Source organism: Nicotiana sylvestris, chromosome 4, assembly GCF_000393655.2.
Source record: "Nicotiana sylvestris chromosome 4, ASM39365v2, whole genome shotgun sequence".
Lineage (NCBI taxonomy): Eukaryota > Viridiplantae > Streptophyta > Magnoliopsida > Solanales > Solanaceae > Nicotiana > Nicotiana sylvestris.
Genome location: NC_091060.1, coordinates 35,430,508 through 35,447,051, shown reverse-complemented (window position 1 = coordinate 35,447,051; position 16,544 = coordinate 35,430,508). Strand labels below are relative to the sequence as shown.

Below are 16,544 nucleotides of genomic sequence, written 5' to 3'. Positions count from 1 at the left end.
CCTGTGTTCCAATACTTTTACCTGCTCCATAAGTTTTGTCTTCTCTTGTGCTAGTGTTTCATTTTTTTGGTTTATTCGTTTAAAGGCTTCTATCATTGATGAACAATGATCACAGAATATTATCTTGTCATTGTCTTTTCGGATGTTGTATTGAGGGGTTTTTTCTGTGTTTTGTCTGAGTGCTGGAGAGATATAGTAGTTTGGTCCTAGTATTCTTCTTGCATAATCTAATGCTTCAGTAAAATCATTAAAACCTTTGAAAAGTGGTTTCTCTATATCCTTAATAGAATCTAGTACTTCTAACCATGTCTGAAAAATATCATTTGTCTTACCATGTATAAAGGATGTGGCTTAAAATGAAGATTACATAATACTGTCTGCAAGTATCTGTCTCAGGGTGAGGCTTGAATGCCCTTCCCTTTGTCTTCAGCCTTGGAAATTGTTGGTCTCATGTTGTACATATAAAATACTTGTTTATTAATTGACAGTAATTTTAAGCCTACTTAACTAATCTGCTAAATTATTATCTTATCCTTTAATATGTTCAAAAACCAGATTATATATTGATATAGTATCAATAAAATTTAACCATCTTCTTCTACTACTGTTCTTTGCATTTATCTTCTGGTGAAATTTAACTATGGCTTCGCAATCAGTTCTAATTGTTACTTCTTGTTTATTTAATATATATAATTTAAAACTCTTTAATCCGTAAATTACAGCTGATATCTCTGCATCTATACTACTCATATTTCCTTTTTCTTTATATTTACCACTTTGATAAAACACATTTTTTTATGTGCCCTTATCACTATATTTATTTGGTTTTGCTTTTAAAACTGCTCCTCATCCTTCAAAACTACCGTCTGTTTCTATTATCAAGTAGTCTGTTTCTAGTGACATATTTAAATTAGGAATATTTTTTATTTTTTCTTTAATTTTTTGTACTAATTTAATGTCTTCTGTGTTAAAATGTTTTTGTCCTGTAGCTTCTGTCTTAGCATATAATGGTCCTGCTATTTTTCCTAAGTCTTTAATAAAGTTTCTCGCATAATTTTCTATTCCCAAAAACTTTTGTAGCTCTTTGGTACTATCTAATTTATTTGGCATTTCTAGGGCCTTTTTAGCTATATGGGGTTGTAATTTAATTTTTTCATCCCCTAAGATTACTCCTAGAAAATTTATATAATTCTTACATAGTTCTATCTTCTTTTTACTAATTATTATTTCATTATCTACAAATAATCTAAATACTGTCTGTAAATGTCCTAAATGTTCTTTAATATCTTTACTAAATACTAGTATATCATCTACATATATTAAAACAAATCTCTTATATTCTCCAAATATACAATCCATTTTTCGTTGAAAAATTGGTGGAGCTGTTTTTAGTCCAAACGACATTATTAGCCATTCGAAGTGTCCTTCTGGACAAGTAAATGCAGTCCACTCAATAACCTGATTTATAGTCAAACTTGCATCTTTACTTGTCAATAACCTGATTTGCAGTCAAACTTGCTGAATATCATTTTTCCTTATATTCTATTTATTAGTTCTGTTTGTCGTACTGATTCTGGATTAAGAATTATAAAAGGAGGAATTTAATGCATATGGGATTAATAGTAATCAGATTAAAAGGAATAACTAGAAAGAATTTAGGAACTAAAGTACTAATAGTAGTATATGATGACAGATGGTCAGATCAAAAGAAATCTATAATAAGTTTAATAGAAGTAGACATGACAAATAATGGAGGAATATTTTATATTAGCCTAGATTTCATGATAAATCTAGCAGAATTTGGAAAAAATATCAAAATAGGAATACAGACTAAGGGATATGAAGAAATGAATAATGAAAATAATTTACTGATATGTGTAGGTTTCATAGGAAAAATGGCAACAAATAGTAATACAAAATTTAAAATAAGGTAGACGATGTCGTTGAAGTAATGGGAAATAAAGGGATAAAATTAATAAAACCTATTAAGATAAACCCAGAAGAATATGCTGGATTAGAATGGAATCTAGAAGATTTTGCAAAGCCAAAAATATTCAAACCAGAATCTCACTTAATGTATACAAACTCTAAAGGAGAAACATCAATTAGGTTTACCAATTATAATTATTCTACCCAAAGAGAAATAGACGATGGAACTGAAAGTACGATGGAAGATAATGGTACTGAATTTATGAATATTGAAGTAATACAAGACGAATTCGAGGTAGACATAGCATTAGAAAAAGCAAGAAGGCTAGTTAAAGAAAATAGAAATAAGACTTTCCAATGTAAGGAGTGTAAACTTGGAAAATTAACTTTAGGCAAGTAGAAGAGCATTTCAAGGAATGTGAATTAAGAACAGATAATTGGGGATATAGAAAAGAAAATATTTCACAGAAAAAATCAGATAAATTCGATAAAATTTTTGAAGAGATACAAGATAGTTATGAAGAAACAGAGACAGAATCTCTAATAAGTTTAAAAGAATTAATGAAATCAACTAGTTCTAGCTCAAGCCCATTTCAGAGGACAACTTACCAAAGTACCATAGATACTAGCACAGGAAATGTACCTAGAAAAAGAGTATATAGAATAGATCAAGAAACAGAAATAGAAAATGTAAAACCATCAGGAAAAAATGCATATAGAAGAACCTATAAGACTACAGGAAGGAGGAAGTAAGGGTAAAATATTAAATATAGCAGCTCATGATCCACAAATGTGGAACTCAGTAATAGACCTATGGAAAGGAATAGTAGTAGCAGACTTTATAAAAACTTATAATGACACAGACGCAGAAATAATGTATAAATATATGGAGACCTTCTTAGGAGAATCAACAAAGGGCTTATGGGAAGCCTATAAATCAGAATTTCCACAAGATTTTTAACTGTTAATAGCAATGGGACCAAATCCTTATAATTTTACAAATAAAATACATAGCTTGATTACAGGCGAAGATCCAAATAGTGGATTAGTAGTATTACAAAAGAACGCTTTAATAAAATTAGAACAATTAAGTATAAGCAGTTGGTTTCATATAAAAAAAATTAAATGATTATTTTTATTACTGTACTATTAGTGAAAATGCTTTTGATCAAGATCTAGGTAAAACGTTATTTAATAAACTACCAGGAGTCTTAAGAAGAGAAATAGAAGAACGATGGTATAAAAGAGAAGGTCTAATACAAAATCCACATGCAAAATGGCCTATAGGGCACAAAGTACAACATATAATGGAAATACTACAAGAAAAATATACCAATTTACAGATACAAAAACAACTAAAATAGAATAATATGAGTTTCTGTAGATCAACTGTGTATACAACACAAAGCTATGACAAAAATGAATATAGAAAGAAGAAATATAGAAAATATAGACCTCAATACAACAAGGGATACAATAGAAAAAATTATTATCTTAGAAAATCATCAGCTAGAAAACCCTACCTAGATAGGAATAGACATGTTAGAAAGTATAGAACAGATAGAAACTATAAAAATAAACTAGAATATTTTACTTGCGGTAGTGTAGAACATTTAGCAAATACATGCCCAAAAAGAATTAATAATAAAACAAGAAATTCACAGTTAATAGAATATTTTCAAGAAACCCTAATAAATGTAGATGAATATATGTCAGATAACGAAAGTATATGCTCTATAGTAAGCGTAGATATGGAAGAAAAAACTCAAATAGATACCTCAGAATCAGAAGAGGAAGAGGAAGAATTAATAAATGAAATAGGATTAGAAAAATTAGATTTAGAAGAAAATACCTTTGTAAACATATCAGAAGAATGTACCCATGATTTTGAAAGAAATAAAGGATTAGATAGTAATCAGTATTTTATATGCAAATGGCACTTTAGCAGAAATAAAAGAGCTAAATGTAAATTATGTTATCTAGAAGGATGCATTTCATGTATAGAAAAAGATTTTGAAACAAAAATAAATAAATAAGAAAAATACCAAGAAATAAATGAGCATACCATGAATTTGAGAATAATGACATTAGAAGCTAGAATAAATGAACTAGAAAAAAGAATACAGAAAATGAAAAAGGGAAAGAGAAATTAGAAAATATAAAAGAAAACATAACAACAGTAGAAGAAGAACTAATGAGTATAGAAAATTATGATACACTAATATATAATGAAGATAAAAAATTAAGTACAATAAAGATTTTAGCAAGAAAAATAGAAGATTATGAAATAGAAACGTTAGCTCTAATAGATTCCGGGTGCACAAGATGTATAATAAATAAAAAAGATAGTTCCCCCAAATCTAATCAAAACCTTAGAAAAGCTAGTTGCAGCTATGCAGATGGATGGAGCCCATAATATATACAGACATTATATAGATAAATCACAGATTAGCTTTATAAATACATGTTTAGATTTCTATAAACCCAGCTACAAGGTAGATAAAATATGGGTAAGAGACTTAAACATAAATGTAGACTTTGTACTAGGATTAAGTTTTATATTACATAATAATGGTAGCTGTCTACTCAGTAGAGATGGAGTAATATTCTTTAAAAATATTACACAAACACCAGTACAAACAATAGAAACTGCAACCAGGATAAGAACACGACTGAACGCATGCCAGAAAAACTTGCAAGAAAATCAAAAAGAATGTTGTAAAGAGTGTAAAGATAAAAATACATGATGTAAGATTAAAGAAGAATCTAAAACCTTAATATTAGAAGAAAATGAAGATAGAGATATATTAGAAAAAGACTATACTTTAATAGATATTGAAACAGAATTATACAATTTTAAAACAGGACTACAAAAAATAGGAATAATAAAGAACGAAAAGGATCTAGATAATATAATAAAAATATTAGATGAAATAGAAATAATAGGAGAAAAACCTTTAAAACATTGGGAAAACAATAAAGTTATGTGTAAACTAGATATAATTAATCCAGAATATGTAATTAAAACAGCCTCAATAGAAGCTACAAATCAAGATCTAGAAGACTTCAAAATTCCAATTAAAGAACTTATAAATTTAGGAGTAATAAGAAGATCCACTTCTAAACACAGGTCAGCAGCCTTTATGGTTAGAAACCATAGTGAGATAGTAAGAGGAAAAGCGAGAATGGTAATAAACTACAAAAGACTTAATGATAACACTAGAACAGATGGATATAAGTTATCTGATAAAACAGAACTAATAAATAGAATATAAGGAAAAATGATATTCAGCAAGTTTGACTGTAAATCAGGGTATTTGCAAGTAAAGATGCATGAAGAAAGCATTGAGTGGACTGCATTTACTTGTCCAGAAGGACACTTCGAATGGCTAGTAATGTCGTTCGGACTAAAAACAGGTCCACCAATTTTTCAACGAAAAATGGATAGTATATTTGGAGAATATAAGAGATTTGTTTTAATATATGTAGATGATATACTAGTATTTAGTAAAGATATTAAAGAACATTTAGGACATTTACAGACAGTATTTAGATTATTTGTAGATAATGGAATAATAATTAGTAAAAAGAAGATGGAACTATGTAAGAATTATATAAATTTTCTAGGAGTAATCTTAGGGGATGAAAAAATTAAATTACAACCCCATATAGCTAAAAAGGCCCTAGAAATGCCAGATAAATTAGATAGTACCAAAGAGCTACAAAAATTTTTGGGAATAGTAAATTATGCGAGAAACTTTATTAAAGACTTAGGAAAAATAACAGGACCATTATATGCTAAGACAGGAGCTACAAGACAAAAATATTTTAACACAGAAGACATTAAATTAGTACAAGAAATTAAAGAAAAAAAATATTCCTAATTTAAATATGCCACTAGAAACAGACTACTTGATAATAGAAACAGACGGTAGTTTTGAAGGATGGGGAGCAGTTCTAAAAGCAAAACCAAATAAATATAGTGATAAAACACATAAAAAAATGTGCTTTATCAAAGTGGTAAATATAAAGAAAAAGGAAATATGAGTAGTATAGATGCAGAGATATCAGCTGTAATTTACGGATTAAATAGTTTTAAATTATATATATTAAATAAACAAGAAGTAACAATTAGAACTGATTGCGAAGCCATAGTTAAATTTCACCAGAAGATAAATGCAAAGAACAGTAGTAGAAGAAGATGGTTAAATTTTATTGATACTATATCAATATATAATCTGGTTTTTGAACATATTAAAGGAAAAGATAATAATTTAGCAGATCAGTTAAGTAGGCTTAAAATTACTGTCAATTAATAAACAAGTATTTTACATGTACAGCATGAGACCAACAGTTTCCATGACTGAAGACAAAGGGAAGGACATTCAAGTCTCACCCTCAGACAGATACTTGCAGACAGTATTAGGTAATCTTCATTTTAAGCCACATCCTTTTGGAGAACAGACCAATATGGAAAGAATAAATTTTGGAAAATATAATTTAATATTTTTTTCACCATCAAACATGTCATTTAGAGTCCTACCAAAATGTGTCATAGACAGACCTCAACGGTGTTTAATTGATAACTTATGGATAGCATATAATAAGAAAGACACTAAATATTTTATAGCGTCTCTTAATGCCTTAGGACAATATTTTACAGATAAAAACCAAGACAAAAGATTTAAGTATTATGTGATTATACATGGTAAGACAAATGATATTATTCAGACATGGTTAGAAGTACTAGATTCTATTAAGGATATAGAGAAACCACTTTTCAAAGGTTTTAATGATTTTACTGAAGCATTAGATTATGCAAGAGGAATACTAGGACCAAACTACTATATCTCTCCAGCACTCAGACAAAACACAGAAAAATTCCTCAATACAACATCCGAAAAGACAATGACAAGATAATATTATGTGATCATTGTTCATCAATGAAAGAAGCCTTTAAACGAATAAACCAGACAAACGAAACCCTGGCACAAGAGAAGACAAAACTTATGGAGCAGGTAAAAGTATTGGAACACAGGGTACAAGCGTTGAGATTTGTATTATCCCAGACTCAAGTTATTTCTCAACAAGATACAGAGATGAACAGTCCAAAATAGAGTTCTCCATCTCAAACAAAAATGGATGAGAAGAGTGTGCATTCCCCAATGAATGCAGCAAGATCCACTGTATTGGATAATGATACAGCTAGTCCGGTTCAAACGGTAACCGGTAAAGACACATCAAATCCGTTTATGGCTGTCACTTTGTCAAAAAGTGAAGATGAAGGTTCATCAAGAAGAAGACTACCCAGAACATTAACACACGGAGAAGCGTTAAAAAAGAATAGTATAATTTTAAAAAAGAAAAAAAATGAAAAATTAGAAAATATAATCAAACAGACATTAGAAAACTTTTTTCAAGAAAAGGAAGAACAAGACAAACACATGGTTAAGAATCCAAGTCCAAGTCCAAATCTAGAAAGAACCCAAAGTTCAGGAGAAGATGATAACTATGAAGACAACCTAAATTATCAAGATGCTCAAGATCCATATGAAGATGAGTCAGAAATGAGTTTCGATTCAATAGTTATACATAATTTAGACACCTAAAACAAAGTCTCAGTTAAGAGCACCAAAGACAAAAGAAACAAGGCTGGTATATAGAGCAATAATGATAGCATACCAACGAGAAAAACAAGAAAAGAAGAGGTAACAGGAAGAAATGCTAGCTGTGCTAAAAGACAAAAGTGACAAGTGACATAAAGTAAAGAAGATGTGACAAGAGGTAATGTTAGTTGTTGTTAAAAGACAAGTTAAAATTTTGAGTGGAAGAAAAAATTACAAATATGGAAGGAATCTCCGACCAAGCCATGTGAAGATGGGGCCCAATGAAGTACCCTGCAAGGCTGGACAAGATAGATTTCAGAAGAGTTTGGAATCCGTTTTCAAATTCGTTCCAAAATTTAGCTATAAAAAGGAGAAGAAAGCAGAAGAAAAACAAGATTGAAGAGAAGAAAAACACTCTAAAGAAAACTCATCCAACCAACCTCATCATCAAGCTATGTATTTTATTTATTCCACTAAAGCTATGTATTTTACACCCAATTTTATCATTGAATTTATTCCACTGAACTACTATTTTTACTTTAAAAGGTCATGGTGATACTTATAACATTTTATTATTACAAGTATTATAAGTTTATTTTTTTATGTTTATAAAAAATTTACTACATATTTTATTCATTAATTAATAATTTTCGAAAACCATAAGGCATTGCAATTTATTTTAACCCGTCCAAGAATTTATGTAAAGTAACATTTATTTTATAATTTAAAAAATATATAATTTCTCACTTTATATATTTTATTTAATTATTATTTATTAGTTAGTTTTTTTTAAATTATTTATGGTCACTTAACTAAAATAGTAGCTCATAGCTTTCTCATCTGGGTAACCCATTTTCTGTTAATTAAACCCATCTACTGCTCTTAGTCGGTTTTACTGTGAAAATAGTACAGACTAGCCAGTTTTCGAACTGTAATTGAAAAATAACCAGCATTTGTAAAGTCATTGAAAAATAGTCACTATATTACTGCAATACGGAAAGTTCCAGCATAATATATTGGAGATTGGTGCAACTATGTATGAACTTCCATCATATTATGCTGGAATTCCAGCACACGGAAAGTTCCAACATAATATACTGGAGATTAGAGAACTTGTGTATGAATTTCCAGCATATTATGCTGGAACTCCAGTTATTATGCTGGAAGTTCACATGTAAAAAATCTGAACTCCAGTGCTGGAATATTTTTCGGATTTTGAACATTATTTTCATTCAGATTTATCTTTAGATGAAAAATGGCTAAATTTCGATTACTTTTGAAACTGTAGCTATTTTTCAATTACCACTTATAAATCTGGCTATATTTGAATTTCTCCCGGTTTTAGTGTAAAAATTGCACAGGTTTTTTAAAAAGTTTCAACTTGTACCCACTTTTTAAATAAATTCAGCCCCCTTTCTCCTCCTCCTTCTCCTCCTCAGAGTTATATCCGCCCTCAAAGTTAGATATTATTGTTGTGGATACAGGATTATATCAGGTAGAGTTTGTTTTGCTTTTTCTGTTTAAATTGGCTTTTTAAGCATGTTGCCAAGATGGTGTCAGTTCCATTTACGTCAAAGCTCCACTAGCTTTTTGTTGTGTCCCTCTTCCCTTCCCTCCTCTTTCTTTTGGCGGTGGTGGGAATTGGGGATTATTTTTCAAGAGGAAGTCTTGAGGCTTGCCTCAGATAGGGAAGTAGAAGTCATTGCAGGCAGCATGTGAATTGGATTACCCAAAAGAAAAACATATTTGTGAATACTTTCAACGTTCGAATCATATGGAAAGTTAGTTAAAACTTTAACTCTAAGAAGGCTTAAGTTCGCCAGTTATAGACAAAAACTTCAGCTCTAGATTCGACAGTTACAAACAAAAACTTCAGCTCTAGAGGTGAAGTTCGCTAGTTACAAACAAAATTCAGTTCTAGAGCTAAAGTTCGCCAGTTACAAAACAAAAACTTCACCTCTAGAACTGAAGTTCGCCAGTTACAAAACAAAAACTTCAGCTCTAGAGCTGAAGTTCCCAGTTACAAAAATAAAAACTTCAGATCTAGAGCTGAAGTCCATCAGTTACATAAATAAAAGCTTCAGCAATTACAAACAAAAACTTCAGCAAATAGAGAACAAAACTTCAGCTACTATGCTTAAGTTCAGCAATTACAAACAAAAACTTCAGCACACTTGGTACGTCAGTCCCGTGTACTAGAATGCTGAAGTATTGTCTTTGCTACTTTAGCCCCGAATACTGAAGTTAAGCGAAAAAATAGGTATGCTTGTAATTTTTTTTGTAAAGCGGGCACAAGTTAAAACGTGACCCAAATAGCGAATATAGATGCAAATGACTTGTTTTAGTAGTAGACTAAACTAAGCCCTATAACCCATTCGGCCCTTGACAGTATTTTCCAAACAAGAATCCTTTCTCTAGATTAATCCCAAAACCCCAGACCAGTTCACCATCTTCCTCCTCGTTATCTTCCTCGCCACAATACCCATTTTTCCCTGTCCTTCATTTCTCTAATTCATAATTAGTCTCTTTATTTCCTTATTTAAATTTATTATTTTCTTTCCTTAATTGTTTTACCATTTTATTACTAAGTGTCATAGCACAATCTCTTCCCTAATCACTCAAAATCAGAAACTATTTTCTAAAGAACGAATTTTGGCGGAAGAGTTGGGTACGAATTTCATGGAAGAATCAGTCCAGGTTCAAAAAAAGTATCACAAAGTGGGTAAGTATTTCTAGAATTTCTCTTTTCTTTTACTGATTTGGCTCCCGTTCTATCAATTTGATTTTTCAAAATCTCGATCTTGTACTTTTTTCTATTCAAATGCTTTGCTTTCATGTCATAGATTCTTACTCTAATTATGTGACAGCTTAATTTTGCGGGTTTTCTCTAACACTTATATTGAATTAGATTAACATCTGATTGATTCTATTACTGATATGCTCTTCAACTGGTTAGTTCGTGAACGATGCATTACAATTCTTTTATGTGCTAGTCATTTGCTAGAATAGATTAGTTTTCTTCAGTGGCGGACCCAGTATTTTGTGCAAGCTGGTTCAGTCGGAGAAGTCCATAACTAACATAAGCAACTAACATAAGCGGTATAAGCCGTATAAGCGGGTTCAAAAATAATTTCTATACAAAATTTACTTTGCTTTAGCCATAATTTATACATATACACAGTATTATTTTTTGACGAAGCAGGTTCAGTTGAACCCACTTCTCACCACTTGGGTCCGCCCCTGGTTTTCTTCTATGATTTTCGTCCCTTTTTACTTGCTCTTGCGTGTTGTTCGCACTTGGTTATGCTTAATGTCGTGCGACATTCTATCGAAAGCATGCCAAGTTTAAATGCCCGGGTATTTTTAACCTTCGTATGCTTAACTCTATTTTTGTGTCGTATTTTTGTGCGCTAGAGAACCTTACTTTAGGATTATTAACTGTTTCATCCGTCTGAATATTTTCAATCATTCTGTCAACTAGGAACCATGTTTTAGGTCTTAAAAGAGACTTATCTCCTTACCTTACTCTTGCTTAAAAGGATTTCGAAAAATCTGCCCTTAACAACTTAACTATAGGAAGGGACAAATAGTTTTAAATTAAGACGCGATTTATAATTAATTAGTCCGCTCTTAGATTAACAACTTAAATATAGTAATGAGGATAGTTGGAGATGATACACAAATTACCCGAATAGCCATTACACTTTTGGCTATAAACGTCTTAGCAGGCTTTGCACGGGAGTTGATCCATTAGACCTAAAAATTTAGGACCCCCTACTAATTAACCTCGCCGCACTTTATTTATCTATTTTTGTGCAATTGTACTGGGCGGGGATAAATAGGCTTTATTCAAATGATATTGTTTTGAAAGTTGAAATTTGCCTCTTCTTCTATTTTTTCTTTCTTATGTGTAAGTCAACTTCTTTCTACGATTACTTAGTCATTTCTTTCTTATTCCTTTAACGTTTAGTTGAGTTAAATATTCTGGCATTAACTTGTATGTTCAATCATGTAGGCCAGTTAGATGAGTCTTAATTAATTAACTAATTCACATGCCTATTACTCAATAATCCCACATAGTTTAAAATTCGGCTAGGAACCATATTTGTGGACCCTGAAGAGTGTCTAACACCTTTTTTTTCGAGGTAACTTGAATCCTTACCCGATCTTTAGTGACATTGACTAGTTAAATCGCAGTTATTTGCAAATAGGTTCCATAACTCACCTTAAAATCGTTAGGTGACGACTCTTCTCTTTTAATCCTATTTAGAGAGTTGTCACTTGTCGAAACCTAATTTCGCAAGAAAACCAGGCGCGACATATATAACATACCAAAAATAGTAAAATGAGAAAAATAGTGTTCTTAACATAGAAAGGTATAAAAAAATGTGTGTATAGAATAAATACAGAAAATACTCTATTTATAGTTTACTATTTTTCAAAAGTTGAGCCTGAATTTTCCTTTTTCAATATTGGTTCCTCATTTAGGAATTTTGTCAAAATCAATCCAAAAGGTTTAAGAGAAAAAGAAAAAGGTAAAAAGAAAAGCAAACTAGAGAAGCTGACCAGGGAAGTGGCTGAAAATTCGTAAGTTTGCTATCCTCCTTCTCATTTGTTCTGTAATTGCTATTTTTATCCCCAATTTCCACCTTTTTTTTCACCGCACGAGTTATGATTGTTCGATAACTATGGGAAAACCCAATGTCAAGCTTGAAAGAATGGGAAAAAGAAAATCTGTGAAAGTTAATTTTAGACATTTCGTAGTGATGTTAAGGTAGTAAAAAGCAAATTTTTTTTTTTATTTTTTTTTTTGCAATTAGAGAAGCTCACGCTGTTATTTCTGTGTGAATTTTTACTCTATCCGTCTGATTCATATAGTTCTCAGTTACCCATATTAGTATTCCCCATTTTGTTTCTACCTAGTGGAAAATCGTCTGTAGTCCAGATACAGACTGATCCTCTTACTCACTCGCGTAGTTCATGTACTGGAATATTTTGTTGGAACTTATGCACACAACCTGTTCGATGAAATGTGCGTGTTGTTTTTTTTTTTTTTGGGGTGGGGTGGGGGGGGGATGGGGCTATATACTGAGAGGTAATGCTCACTATGATTCATTTTATATGATATAGTTACTATTTAAAATACCAAACATTTTGTTGCCTGACTTTGTTTTTTGAACATTTTTATAAAAATCTACTGAACTTTAATGTAGTTTCTAACTGTAAAAACTTTATTTCCAAAAAAAAAAAAAAAAAAAAATTAACGAACTAATGTCAAAATCCACGATGAACCTTTTACTCTTTTTTGGATGGAAGAAGTACTACTTGTCAATATAAATGATATATGCTTCCTTTCCTTCAAATTTGATGTTAAAGCTAAAAAGTCAGTTCGGAGTATCTTTTTCGTGAATGCTGTACAATATGTTTGTTTAGCTGCATCTGTTCGACTGATTTGGTTATGGTCTTACGGGCAAGCTTGTTTGCTAAATCACCACTTTGAACATGAACTAAACTTGCAAAGCAAATCAGAATTTCAATGAATTAACTCATAATAAAACCTTGTTACTTCAGTAAACCAATTGTTTATCATGCTCATCCTTCATAGTTTTGTCTTGTTATTTGCCATGTTGTGTCTTCATGGTTTATATAGCTCTCTTTTCATAATATAACATCCTTTAGACTGCTTCTGAGATCAATCTACCCTAAATTCCCAATCTTAATAAATATGGGAAGAAGGGTAGGCTGTGTTCAGTGTAACATTCATTGAGCTTCTTTCTGTTGAAGGTATTTCCCAGCTCATCGCCTGAATATAAAAAATGTGGCAGCTGTATGAAGGATGGAAAGAGATTCTGAAGATCCAAAAGTTCCGGAGAATTGTGTCCTATACTGGATTCTATTGTTTCACTGCGCTCATCACATATGCATACACCAACAATACGTGAGTGTTTTATGAGTTTCTTATTACTTATATCTAATTGCAATAAGAAGTTGAACTCATAGCTTTCTGGTTTTCAGGGAAGTGGTAAATAGGTTTGAGCTTTTGATCATTGTAACCCTGTATAGCTGGTTATAATCATCTTTTGCAGATCTTCTTTATTAATATGCTAAGATATAACTTGACTTGAAAGCATCTTTGTACAAACCTCTGGCGTTCACATAGCTGTTCTCAGAGATATGTTGTTTCTAATCACTATGTGGTTTTGGGTATTGCAGGACTAGAGCGGGGCACTCAAGAGATGACCAATTCTATGCTTCTTATCCGGCTGGAACAGAGCTCCTTACTGACACAGCTAAGGTCTATGTCGTTTTGCATCATATCTAAGGGATTCCTCGGTTCGGGCCGAAGAAGTCAGATTTCATGATGATGTGAAAAATTTCACTTATCATGGAGCTCTTTCTGTTTCATTACTGATTTTTGTGGAATTTGTTTTTTCTTTTTTCATTCTTAGTTATATAAAGCAGCATTGGGCAATGTTTTTGAAGAGGAAGAATGGGGACCAATCGAATGGTGCGTCCTGGCTAAACATTTTGAACGACAAGGGAAATCACCATATGCATATCATTCTGTAAGTTAATGATATCATAATTATGCTATTCCCAAATTTACATTTTATACTAGTTTGTGATGCCTTATTTATTTTATACTTAATGCCATAGCAATGTCTCTTCCTTTCATGCATAGTGCAAAATCCCTTATTTTGAGGCTGCTAGTTCCAGCATGTAAATTGTTCATGTGCTAGATTTCTATAAGACATTAGAGAAGGGGTGTTGCAAACTGCTAATATCTATAAGGTCTAGGATGTTTGAAACCCGCACTTTTGTATTTCTTAAGATATAGGTGAGGAAAAATTCTTGGTGATTTTTTCCCTTCTTCCAAAGCCTTTGTGTGCATAGTTACTGTACTGGTGGGAGGTAGCATGTACCCGGTGAAATAATTGAGGTGCACGCAAGCTGATCCATACACCATTGTCATAAATAAAGAAAAGGAGAATGAAACTTATGATCCCGGCTTATCAAATTAAAAAGAAGATGCACTAAGATGACCCATTAAGTGTAGTCATAGACTAAAATCCTTATAGCTCATCATGTATTCCACATTGGAATCTAGGAAGTTACATAATGACGTGAACTAATCCTCTAATCTTATTTTTTCATTTGCATGATTGTCCAGCAATACATGGCACACCTCGTTTCTCATGGACAGCTAGATGGAAGTGGCTAGCGAGAGCGCAATAGCAGCAAACACCTCCTTTACTGACGAGTCAACACCTCTCATCTACATCTTGAGCAACCTTAAATCAATGCTAGAAGTAAATTTATGCAGCTGCGGCTTTGTTAGTAACTTCTTACGCCCTGACATTTATTGGCTTTACGGAACACATTTTATACAATCCAACGATGCTGAAAATGTTATACTAACCTCTTAGTGTAAGCTTATTTCAAATCAATATGATGAGTGGGGAGTGGGAGTATTTGAATAAATACTCTTAAATAAAAATTCATATTAGCGAACATTTTTGTAATTGAAACTTCCACAATTTGTGCTCCTTTTATAAATTGAGGGTGGTTATTCCTATAGTGTATCAATGTTAAAGTCTATTTGGTTAAAGTTTGTAGAAGTTGTGTTTGTCTTTACAACTGAACGATGTACATATATATGGCCTTAACGTCTGGTCAATATCATCAATCCAAAGTTTTCTCTGTCTGAGCTTTAGTGTACGTAGCTTCAGTTCTCTTCGAGAGCAAGAGAGTCAATTCTAGCTCCCAGTAGTTTCCTTGAAGTTAGAGAGTGAATCAGAGGCGGTCGGGATTTGAACTTTATGGGTTTTAAATTCTATGATAGCAACATAAGGTGTTAGTAATTGGGTTCTGAATTTTATTTTTGTACATATTTTAAGTGAATTTTTTAATATATATAGAGTTTGGACAAAAATTATTGGGTTTGACGAAACCCGTACTTCGGCTGACATTTCCGTGGAGTTAAACTTGGTGTTACAGTTGGACGTAGTTCCCAATTTTGTTTTATTAACCATGAAAAACCTACTGCAGGATGTTAGTCTGCAGCCTCGCGAGTCGCGACTTTACTCCACCTAATTAATTATGAATCCAATGTTTCTCAAGTATAGTTCTCTTCTGTATTCTTTGTTATGTGAGTGGGAAACTCTACCTTTTAACAATATTTCAAAAACGGAGAAATATATTAATCTATGCTCTATTTTGTTATGTTGGACTGACGTTTTTTATCTAAACCTTTGAACTAATCAAGGTCTGAATCTACACTATAAACTGGTTCAGTTTGACCAACTATTCAAGAAAATAAGTCATAGAAACATAAAAAAGAGATGCCCTATCAGTGACTTCTGGAATAGTCTCATGGACGTGGTAGAAGGTGAAAATCTACCGTTGTTTGAAAACATTGGATTAAGACATTAAAAGAGTCTTTGGTATGATATAAAGTCATTTCTCATCGAAATATTTTTTGATGTTTGGTTAGCAAATTGAGAAATATTATTTTAGAACTAAAAGTAAAAATAATGTCCAATTGTCAGTTGAAGCAAGTAATATGGAGTTAAAAATTATAGTTGTAAGGAAAATAACTTTCCCCGTAAGTGAGGGAATTCAATTTGCCATTTTAAATGAAAAATATTTTCTATGAAAGAAAATGACTTCTGTCATACTAAATACATAAACATGTAATTTTTTAGTTCTCGAAGATTTAAATCCCATGCATGATTACTACAGTTCATCACTTTAAGTAAGCTATATTACTAAAGGAAGTGGTCTTATATTCTTGTTTTAAAATTCTCGCATTTGTCGTGGAAGCTATTGAGGAATTGTGGTTCTCTGTTTTATTTACTCAGGATAATAAATTGAAAACTATATGTCCATTGAGCTCATTTTACATAACACAAGTAGCATTAAAAAAATTGATTAGCCAATGTAGGAGTTGAAATGTGATGATAATTTAATGGTTTCACCAAAAAATCAGTATTAGGTAAGATATATACG

The 16,544-nt window shown here is 31.6% G+C and overlaps 1 protein-coding gene across 4 annotated transcripts; it reads left to right on the top strand.

Annotated features, from left to right (window-relative positions):
* Window positions 1-9,898: 9,898 nt before the first annotated feature.
* On the top strand, window positions 9,899-15,111 carry LOC104238506 (uncharacterized). 4 transcript variants are annotated; one of them, XM_009792876.2, is made up of 6 exons: window positions 9,899-10,257; window positions 12,024-12,122; window positions 13,331-13,473; window positions 13,749-13,830; window positions 13,985-14,101; window positions 14,707-15,111. In XM_009792876.2, exons 3-6 carry the CDS (start codon window positions 13,352-13,354, stop codon window positions 14,755-14,757), a joined length of 372 nt encoding a protein of 123 aa, XP_009791178.1. In that variant the 5' UTR covers window positions 9,899-10,257; window positions 12,024-12,122; window positions 13,331-13,351; the 3' UTR covers window positions 14,758-15,111. The 4 variants fall into 4 exon arrangements, with proteins under 4 accessions (XP_009791178.1, XP_009791179.1, XP_009791176.1 ...); XM_009792874.2 differs by having other exon boundaries at window positions 9,900-10,257; window positions 13,320-13,473; XM_009792877.2 differs by lacking the exon at window positions 12,024-12,122.
* The last annotated feature ends 1,433 nt before the right edge of the window (window positions 15,112-16,544 follow it).